Source organism: Oncorhynchus gorbuscha, unplaced genomic scaffold (assembly GCF_021184085.1).
Source record: "Oncorhynchus gorbuscha isolate QuinsamMale2020 ecotype Even-year unplaced genomic scaffold, OgorEven_v1.0 Un_scaffold_553, whole genome shotgun sequence".
NCBI classification, from domain to species: domain Eukaryota; kingdom Metazoa; phylum Chordata; class Actinopteri; order Salmoniformes; family Salmonidae; genus Oncorhynchus; species Oncorhynchus gorbuscha.
In genome coordinates, this window is record NW_025745384.1 from 299,347 (window position 1) to 310,740 (window position 11,394).

The following is an 11,394-nucleotide window of genomic DNA, read 5'->3' on the forward strand; positions in this document are numbered from 1 at the left end:
TAGAGTCTAATACACCATACAGGTAGAGTCTAATACACCATACAGGTAGAGTCTAATACACCATACAGGTAGAGTCTAATACTCCATACAGTACAGGAGAGTTTCAGGCCTACCAGTGATCAATATGACTCAATGCTGCCCCCTCGTGTTCTAACAGTAAACCTACAGTTAAGAGTTGTCAGATGACCAGTTGTGATGGAGTTTGTTGCCTGTGTTTTGTGTTATCTGTTGTCCAGTTGACAGGTATGCTCCAGTACGTGGTAAGGCTGTCTACGGAGCTGGAGGCCAAGTTCCTGTCAGTGGAGAGACTACAGGAGTACATCGAGGTGAGAACGTCAACACTTTCTATCTCTCAAATACACAAATAATGTCTTACCGTCTTCATGACCTTTTAATACACTACTATTCACCTGTCCAGGGTTGTGTCTCTGAGGTGTCCATGTTTCTGTCCAGGGTTGTGTCTCTGAGATGTCCATGTTTCTGTCCAGGGTTGTGTCTCTGAGATGTCCATGTTTCTGTCCAGGGTTGTGTCTCTGAGGTGTCCATGTTTCTGTCCAGGGTTGTGTCTCTGAGGTGTCCATGTTTCTGTCCAGGGTTGTGTCTCTGAAGGGTCCATGTTTCTGGCCAGGGTTGTGTCTCTGAGGTGTCCATGTTTCTGTCCAGGGTTGTGTCCCTGCGGAGTCCATGTTTCTGTCCAGGGTTGTGTCTCTGAGATGTCCATGTTTCTGTCCAGGGTTGTGTCTCTGAGGTGTCCATGTTTCTGTCCAGGGTTGTGTCTCTGAGATATCCATGTTTCTGTCCAGGGTTGTGTCTCTGAGGTAGTCCATTTTTCTGTCCAGGGGTTGTGTCCATTTTCTGAAGATGTCCATGTTTCTGTCCAGGGTTGTGTCTCTGAGGTTTCCATGTTTCTGTCCAGGGTTGTGTCTCTGAGGTGTCCATGTTTCTGTCCAGGGTTGTGTCTCTAAGGTGTCCATGTTTCTGTCCAGGGTTGTGTCTCTGAGGTGTCCATGTTTCTGTCCAGGGTTGTGTCTCTGAGGTGTCCATGTTTCTGTCCAGGGTTGTGTCTCTGAGGTTTCCATGTTTCTGTCCAGGGTTGTGTCTCTGAGGTGTCCATGTTTCTGTCCAGGGTTGTGTCTCTGAGGTGTCCATGTTTCTGTCCAGGGTTGTGTCTCTGAGATGTCCATGTTTCTGTCCAGGGTTGTGTCTCTGAGGTGTCCATGTTTCTGTCCAGGGTTGTGTCTCTAAGGTGTCCATGTTTCTGTCCAGGGTTGTGTCTCTGAGGTGTCCATGTTTCTGTCCAGGGTTGTGTCTCTGAGGTGTCCATGTTTCTGTCCAGGGTTGTGTCTCTGAGGAGTCCATGTTTCTGTCCAGGGTTGTGTCTCTGAGGCGCCCAGGAGAGTTAAAGACGCCCTCATCCCAGAGGGTTGGCCTCATAAAGGGGCCATCTCCTTTAAGGACTATACGATGAGGTACAGAGCGAACACTCCCATCGTGCTCGATGGACTCCAGCTCAACATCCAGCCCAGGGAGAAGCTGGGCATCGTGGGGAGGACAGGCTCTGGTAAGACCTCAGTCCAACTCATTGTCAGAGTTGTTTGTGTCTATGCCTGCTGCTGGTGGCTAAGTGTATTTCACACCGGTAAGACCTCAGTTTAGACCACCTACTCACTGTCGTAATGCTAACATGAAACACCACAGTGAACATTGTCATTGTGATATATTGTGTGGCATTTGGAAAGTATTCAGATCACATTTTGTTACATTACAAACTTATTCTAAAATGGATTCAATAGTTTTTTTCCCTTGACCAATCTACACACAATCCTCCATAATGACATCACAATGCTCCATAATGACATCACAATACTCCATAATGACATCACAATGCTCCATAATGACATCACAATACTCCATAATGACATCACAATGCTCCATAATGACATCACAATGCTCCATAATGACATCACAATACTCCATAATGACATCACAATACTCCATAATGACATCACAATGCTCCATAATTCCAAAGCAAAAACAGGTTTTTAGACATTTTTGCAAATGTATTAATAGTAAAACACTGAAATAAAATGTAAATAACTGAAATATGACATTTACATAAGTATTCAGACCCTTTACTCAGTACTGTGTTAAAGCACCTTTGGCAGCGATTACATGACACTAACAAGCTTGGCAGACCTGTATTTGGGGAGTTTCTCCCTTGTTTTCTGCAGATCCTCTCAAACTCTGTCTGGTAGAATGGGTAGCGTCACTGAATCATCTCCCAGTCCCTGCAGCTGAAAAACATCCCCACAGCATGATGCTGCCGCCACCATGCTTCACCGTAGGGATGGTATTGGCTTTCCTCCAGACATAACGCTTGGCATTCAGACCAAAGAGTTCAATCTTAGTTTCATCAGACCAGAGAATCTTTTTCTCATGGTCAGAGTCCTTTAGGTGCCTTTTGGCAAAATCCAAGTGGGCTGTCATGATTTACAGAGGACTGGCTTCCGTCTGGCTACTCTACCATAAAGGCCTGATTGGTGGAGTGCTGCAGAGATGGTTGTCCTTCTGGAAGGTTCTCCCTTCTCCGCAGTGGAACTCTGGAGCTCTGTCAGAGTGACCATTGGGTTCTTGGTCACCCCTCTGACCAAGGCCCTTCTCTCCGGATTGGTCAGTTTGGCCGGGTGGTATAGCTCTAGGAAGAGTCTTGGTGGTTCCAAACTTCTTCCATTTTAGAATGATGGAGGCCACTGTGTTCTTGAGGACCTTCAATGCTGCAAACATTTTGTTGGTACCCTTCCCCAGATCTGTGCCTTGACAAAATCTCGGAGCTCTACGAACAATTCCTTCGACCTCATGGATTGGTTTTGCTCTGACATGCACTGTCAGCAGTGTGACCTTACATAGACAGGTGTGTGTATTTCCAAATCATGTCCAATCAATTGAATTTACCACAGGTGGACTCCAATCAAGTTGTAGAAACAGGATGCACCTGAGCTCAATTTTGAGTCTCATAGAAAAGGTTCTGAATACTTATGTATTTCTAAAAACCTGTTTTAGCTTTTTCGTTATGGGGTAATGTGTGTAGATTGATGAAGAATATACAAGAAGTGTTTGTCAATCGTCAGGCATCAGGTTGTTGTCTTTGTTTTATCTTCTGGTGTGACCTGGATGTGTTGTATATAACCTGGATGTACTGTATATAATCTGGATGTGACCTGGATGTGTTGTATATAACCTGGATGTACTGTATATAACCTGGATGTGTTGTTTATAACCTGGATGTGACCTGGATGTGTTGTATATGACCTGGATGTACTGTATATAACCTGGATGTGACCTGGATGTGACCTGGATGTGTTGTATATAACCTGGATGTGACCTTGTATATAACCTGGATGTGTTGTATATAACCTGGATGTACTGTATATAACCTGGATGTGACCTGGATGTGTGGTATATAACCTGGATGTGTTGTATATAACCTGGATGTACTGTATATAACCTGGATGTACTGTATATAACCTGGATGTGACCTGGATGTGTGGTATATAACCTGGATGTGTTGTATATAACCTGGATGTACTGTATATAACCTGGATGTACTGTATATAACCTGGATGTGACCTGGATGTACTGTATATAACCTAGATGTGACCTGGATGTACTGTATACAACCTGGCTGTGACCTGGATGTGTTGTATATAACCTGGATGTGACCTGGATGTGACCTGGATGTGACATGCATGTGACATGGATGTGTTGTATGTAACCTGGATGTGACCTGGATGTGTATCTAGAACAATGTGTCAATACTGAGACAGCAGCTGTATATAACCTGGATATGACCTGGATGTGTTGTATTTAACCTGGATATGACCTGGATGTACTGTATATAACCTAGATGTGACCTGGATGTGTTGTATATAACCTAGATGTGACCTGGATGTGTTGTAAATAACCTGGATGTGACCTGGATGTGTATCTAGAACAATGTGTCAATACTGAGACAGCAGCTGTGTATAACCTGGATATGACGTGGATGTGTTGTATTTAACCTGGATGTGACGTGGATGTGTTGTATTTAACCTGGATGTGAACTGGATGTACTGTATTTAACCTGGATGTGTTGTATATAACCTGGATGTGACCTGGATGTGTTGTATATAACATGGATGTGTAGTATATAACCTGGATGTGTTGTATATAACCTGGATATGACCTGGATGTGTTGTATATAACCTGGATGTGTTGTATATAACCTGGATGTGTTGTATATAACCTGGATATGACCTGGATGTGTTGTATTTAACCTGGATGTGACCTGGATGTGTTGTATTTAACCTGGATGTGACCTGTATGTGTTGTATATACCCTGGGATGTGACCTGGGTGTGTTGTAAATAACATGGATGTGTAGTATATAACCTGGATGTGTTGTATATAACCTGCATGTGTTGTATATAACCTGGATGTACTGTATATAACCTGGATATGACCTGGATGTGTTGTATATAATCTAGATGTGTTGTATATAACCTAGATGTGACCTGGATGTGTTGTATATAACCTAGATGTGACCTGGATGTGTTGTAAATAACCTGGATGTGACCTGGATGTGTATCTAGAACAATGTGTCAATACTGAGACAGCAGCTGTATATAACCTGGATATGACCTGGATGTGTTGTATTTAACCTGGATGTGACCTGGATGTGTTGTATTTAACCTGGATGTGACCTGGATGTGTTGTATATAACATGGATGTGTTGTATATAACCTGGATGTGACCTGGATGTGTTGTATATAACATGGATGTGTTGTATATAACCTGGATGTGTTGTATATAACCTGGATGTGTTGTATATAACCTGGATGTGTTGTATATAAACTGGATGTGACCTGGATGTGTTGTATATAACATGGATGTGTTGTATATAACCTGGATGTGTTGTATATAACATGGATGTGTTGTATATAACCTGGATGTGACCTGGATGTGTTGTATATAACATGGATGTGTTGTATATAACCTGGATGTGTTGTATATAACATGGATGTGTTGTATATAACCTGGATGTGTTGTATATAACCTGGATGTGTTGTATATAACCTGGATGTGTTGTATTTAACCTGGATGTGTTGTATTTAACCTGGATGTGTTGTATATAACCTGGATGTGACCTGGATGTACTGTATGTAACCTGGATGTGTTGTATATAACCTGGATGTGTTGTATGTAAACTGTATTTAACCTGGATGTGACCTGGATGTGTTGTATATAACCTGGATGTGTTGTATATAACCTGGATGTGTTGTATATAACCTGGATGTGTTGTATATAACCTGGATGTGTTGTATATAACCTGTATGTGTTGTATATAAACTGGATGTGACCTGGATGTACTGTATATAACCTGGATGTGTTGTATATAACCTGGATTTGACCTGGATGTGTTGTATATAACCTGGATGTGACCTGGATGTGTTGTATATAACCTGGTTGTGACCTGGATGTGTTGTATATAACCTGGATGTGACCTGGATGTATTGTATATGACCTGGATGTACTGTATATAACCTGGATGTACTGTATATAACCTGGATGTGACCTGGATGTGTTGTATATAACCTGGATGTGACCTGGATGTGTTGTATATAACCTGTATGTGTTGTATATAACCTTGATGTGACCTGGATGTACTGTATATAAACTCAATGTGTTGTATATAACCTGGATGTGACCTGGATGTGTTGTATATAACCTGGATATGACCTGGGTGTACTGTATATAACCTGGATGTGTTTTATATAACCTGGATGTGACCTGTATGTGTTGTATATAACCTGTATGTGTTGTATATAACCTGGATGTGTTGTATATAACCTGGATGTGTAGTATATAACCTGGATGTGTTGTATATAACCTGGATGTGACCTGGATGTGTAGTATATAACCTGGATGTGTTGTATATAACCTGGATGTGACCTTGATGTGTTGTATATAACCTGGATGTGTTGTGTATAAACTGTATTTAACCTGGATGTGTTGTATATAACCTGGATGTGTTGTATATAACCTGGATGTGTTGTATATAACCTGGATGTGATCTTGATGTGTTGTATATAACCTGGATGTGTCGTATATAACCTGGATGTGGATGTGTTGTGTATAACCTGGATGTGTTGTATATAACCTGGATGTGTTGTATATAACCTGGATGTGACCTGGATGTGTTGTATATAACCTGGGTGTGTTGTAAATAACATGGATGCGTACTATATAACCTGGATGTGTTGTACATAACCTGGATGTATTGTATATAACCTGAATGTGTTGTATATAACCTGGATGTGTTGTATATAACCTGGATGTATTGTATATAACCTGTATGTGTTGTATATAACCTGCATGTGTTGTACATAACCTGGATGTGTTGTATATAACCTGGATGTGTTGTATATAAACTGGATGTGTAGTATATAACCTGGAGGTACTGTTTATAACCTGAATGTGTAGTATACAACCTGGATGTGTTGTATATAACCTTTATGTGTTGTATATAACCTGGATGTGTTGTATATAACCTGGATGTATAGTCTATAACCTGGATGTGTTGTATATAAACTGTATTTAACCTGGATGTATAGTCTATATCCTGGGCGTATTGTATATAACCTGGATGTGTTGTATATAAACTGGATGTGTTGTATATAACCTGGATGTATAGTCTATAAACTGGATGTGTTGTATATAACCTGGATGTATAGTCTATAAACTGGATGTGTTGTATATAACCTGGATGTGTTGTATATAACCTGGATGTGTTGTATATAACCTGGATGTATAGTCTATAAACTGGATGTGTTGTATATAAACTGTATTTAACCTGGATGTATAGTCTATAAACCTGGGTGTTTTGTATATAACCTGTATTTAACCTGTATGTAATTGTAATAACCTGGATGTGTTGTATATAAACTGTATTTAACCTGGATGTATTGTATATAACCTGGATGTATTGTTGTATATAAACTGTATTTAACCTGGATGTATTGTATATAACCTGGATGTGTTGTATATAAACTGTATTTAACCTGGATGTATTGTATATAACCTGGATGTATTGTATATAACCTGGATGGGTTGTATATAACCTGGATGTGTAGTATATAACCTGGATGTGTTGTATATAACCTGGATGTGACCTGAATGTGTTGTATATAACCTGGATGTGTTGTATATAACCTGGATGTGACCTTGATGTGTTGTATATAACCTGGATGTGTTGTGTATAAACTGTATTTAACCTGGATGTGTTGTATATAACCTGGATGTGTTGTATGTAAACTGTATTTATCCTGGATGTGACCTGGATGTGTTGTATATAACCTGGATGTGTTGTATATAACCTGGATGTGACCTTGATGTGTTGTATATAACCTGGATGTGTTGTATATAACCTGGATGTGTTGTATATAACCTGGATGTGATCTTGATGTGTTGTATATAACCTGGATGTGTTGTATATAACCTGGATGTGTTGTGTATAACCTGGATGTGTTGTATATAACCTGGATGTGTTGTATATAACCTGGATGTGACCTGGATGTGTTGTATATAACCTGGGTGTGTTGTAAATAACATGGATGCGTACTATATAACCTGGATGTGTTGTACATAACCTGGATGTATTGTATATAACCTGAATGTGTTGTATATAACCTGGATGTATTGTATATAACCTGGATGTATTGTATATAACCTGTATGTGTTGTATATAACCTGCATGTGTTGTACATAACCTGGATGTGTTGTATATAACCTGGATGTATAGTCTATAACCTGGATGTGTTGTATATAAACTGTATTTAACCTGGATGTATAGTCTATAACCTGGGTGTATTGTATATAACCTGGATGTGTTGTATATAACCTGGATGTGTTGTATATAACCTGGATGTGTTGTTTATAACCTGAATGTGTAGTATACAACCTGGATGTGTTGTATATAACCTGGATGTGTTGTATATAACCTGGATGTGTTGTATATAACCTGGATGTATAGTCTATAACCTGGATGTGTTGTATATAAACTGTATTTAACCTGGATGTATTGTATATAACCTGGATGTGTTGTATATAAACTGTATTTAACCTGGATGTATTGTATATAACCTGGATGTGTTGTATATAAACTGTATTTAACCTGGATGTATTGTATATAACCTGGATGTATTGTATATAACCTATATGTACTGTATATAACCTGGATGTGTTGTATATAAACTGTATTTAACCTGGATGTGTTGTATATAAACTGTATATAACCTGGATGTGTTGTATATAAACTGTATTTAACCTGGATGTGTTGTATATAACCTGGATGTGTTGTATATAAACTGTATTTAACCTGGATGTGTTGTATATAACCTGGATGTGTTGTATGTAAACTGTATTTAACCTGGATGTGTTGTATATAAACTGTATTTAACCTGGATGTGTAGTATATAACCTGGATGTGTTGTATATAAACTGTATTTAACCTGGATGTGTTGTATATAACCTGGATGTGTTGTATATAACCTGGATGTGTTGTATATAACCCGTATGTACTGTATATAACCTGGATGTGTTGTATATAACCTGTATGTACTGTATATAACCTGGATGTGTTGTGTATAACCTGTATGTACTGTATATAACCTGTATGTACTGTATATAACCTGGATATATTGTATATAACCTGGATGTGTTGTATATAACCTGTATTTAACCTGGATGTGTTGTATATAACCTGGATGTGTTGTATATAACCTGTATTTAACCTGTATGTGTTGTATATAACCTGGATGTGTTGTATATAAACTGTATTTAAACTGGATGTGTTGTATATAACCTGGATGTGTTGTATATAACCTGTATTTAACCTGGATGTGTTGTATATAACCTGGATGTGTAGTATATAACCTGGATGTGTTTTATATAACCTGTATTTAACCTGGATGTGTTGTATATAACCTGGATGTGTTGTATATAACCTGGATGTGTTGTATATAAACTGTATTTAACCTGGATGTGTTGTATATAACCTGTATTTAACCTGGATGTGTTGTATATAACCTGGATGTGTTGTATATAACCTGGATATTATATGTCACCCAACAGGGAAGTCTTCTTTAGGAGTGGCCCTGTTCCGCCTGGTGGAACCAGCTGCTGGGACGATCTTCATAGATGGGGTGGACACCAGTGCTATCGGCCTGGAGGACCTCCGCAGTAAACTGTATATCAGTCATAAACCCCAGGACCCTGTCCTATTCATCGGCACTGTCAGGTAATACCACTGTCTACACAGTACACTAGTCACCTATAGAAACAGACTGCATAGACCAGGTAATACCACTGTCTACACAGTACACTAGTCACCTATAGAAACAGACTGCATAGACCAGGTAATACCACTGTCTACACAGTACACTAGTCACCTATAGAAACAGACTGCATAGACCAGGTAATACCACTGTCTACACAGTACACTAGTCACCTATAGAAACAGACTGCATAGACCAGGTAATACCACTGTCTACACAGTACACTAGTCACCTATAGAAACAGACTGCATAGACCAGGTAATACCACTGTCTACACAGTACACTAGTCACCTATAGAAACAGACTGCATAGACCAGGTAATACCACTGTCTACACAGTACACTAGTCACCTATAGAAACAGACTGCATAGACCAGGTAATACCACTGTATACACAGTACACTAGTCACCTATAAAAACAGACTGCATAGACCAGGTAATACCACTGTCTACACAGTACACTAGTCACCTATAGAAACAGACAGAAACAGATTGTTGGAACATCGGGCATCTTGAAATAACTGCAGCACAGGTCGTTTACAACTGTCCTCTATCTGACTGGGTCCAGGTATGTCTCTGTCAGCCTGTATTACTGTGTCTCTACTGACTGGGTCCAGGTATGACATCTCTGTCAGCCTGTATTACTGTGTCTCTATCTGACTGGGTCCAGGTATGACCTCTCTGTCAGCCTGTATTACTGTGTCTCTATCTGACTGGGTCCAGGTATGACATCTCTGTCAGCCTGTATTACTGTGTCTCTACCTGACTGGGTCCAGGTATGACCTCTCTGTCAGCCTGTATTACTGTGTCTCTATCTGACTGGGTCCAGGTGTGACCTCTCTGTCAGCCTGTATTACTGTGTCTCTATCTGACTGGGTCCAGGTGTGACCTCTCTGTCAGCCTGTATTACTGTGTCTCTATCTGACTGGGTCCAGGTATGACATCTCTGTCAGCCTGTATTACTGTGTCTCTACCTGACTGGGTCCAGGTATGACCTCTCTGTCAGCCTGTATTACTGTGTCTCTATCTGACTGGGTCCAGGTGTGACCTCTCTGTCAGCCTGTATTACTGTGTCTCTATCTGACTGGGTCCAGGTATGACCTCTCTGTCAGCCTGTATTACTGTGTCTCTATCTGACTGGGTCCAGGTATGACCTCTCTGTCAGCCTGTATTACTGTGTCTCTATCTGACTGGGTCCAGGTATGACCTCTCTGTCAGCCTGTATTACTGTGTCTCTACCTGACTGGGTCCAGGTATGACCTCTCTGTCAGCCTGTATTACTGTGTCTCTATCTGACTGGGTCCAGGTATGACCTCTCTGTCAGCCTGTATTACTGTGTCTCTACCTGACTGGGTCCAGGTGTGACCTCTCTGTCAGCCTGTATTACTGTGTCTCTATCTGACTGGGTCCAGGTGTGACCTCTCTGTCAGCCTGTATTACTGTGTCTCTATCTGACTGGGTCCAGGTATGACCTCTCTGTCAGCCTGTATTACTGTGTCTCTACCTGACTGGGTCCAGGTATGACCTCTCTGTCAGCCTGTATTACTGTGTCTCTATCTGACTGGGTCCAGGTATGAGCTCTCTGTCAGCCTGTATTACTGTGTCTCTATCTGACTGGGTCCAGGTATGACCTCTCTGTCAGCCTGTATTACTGTGTCTCTATCTGACTGGGTCCAGGTATGACCTCTCTGTCAGCCTGTATTACTGTGTCTCTATCTGACTGGGTCCAGGTATGACCTCTCTGTCAGTCTGTATTACTGTGTCTCTATCTGACTGGGTCCAGGTATGACCTCTCTGTCAGCCTGTATTACTGTGTCTCTATCTGACTGGGTCCAGGACTAGTTTCTCCAGGTATGACCTCTATGTCAGCCTGTATGTGTCTCTACCTGACTGGGTCCAGGTATGACCTCTCTGTCAGCCTGTATTACTGTGTCTCTATCTGACTGGGTCCAGGTATGACCTCTCTGTCAACCTGTATTACTGTGTCTCTATCTGACTGGGTCCAGGTATGACCTCTCTGTCAAC

The 11,394-nt window shown here is 40.8% G+C and overlaps 1 protein-coding gene across 1 annotated transcript in view; it reads left to right on the plus strand.

Annotated features, from left to right (window-relative positions):
• Positions 1-11,394, plus strand: part of LOC124018643 (ATP-binding cassette sub-family C member 12-like) — a 159,864-nt gene that overhangs the window by 140,569 nt on the left and 7,901 nt on the right. The window contains 3 exon segments of the mRNA XM_046333982.1: positions 237-326; positions 1,372-1,561; positions 9,168-9,333. Coding sequence (XP_046189938.1) covers positions 237-326; positions 1,372-1,561; positions 9,168-9,333 — 446 coding nt within the window.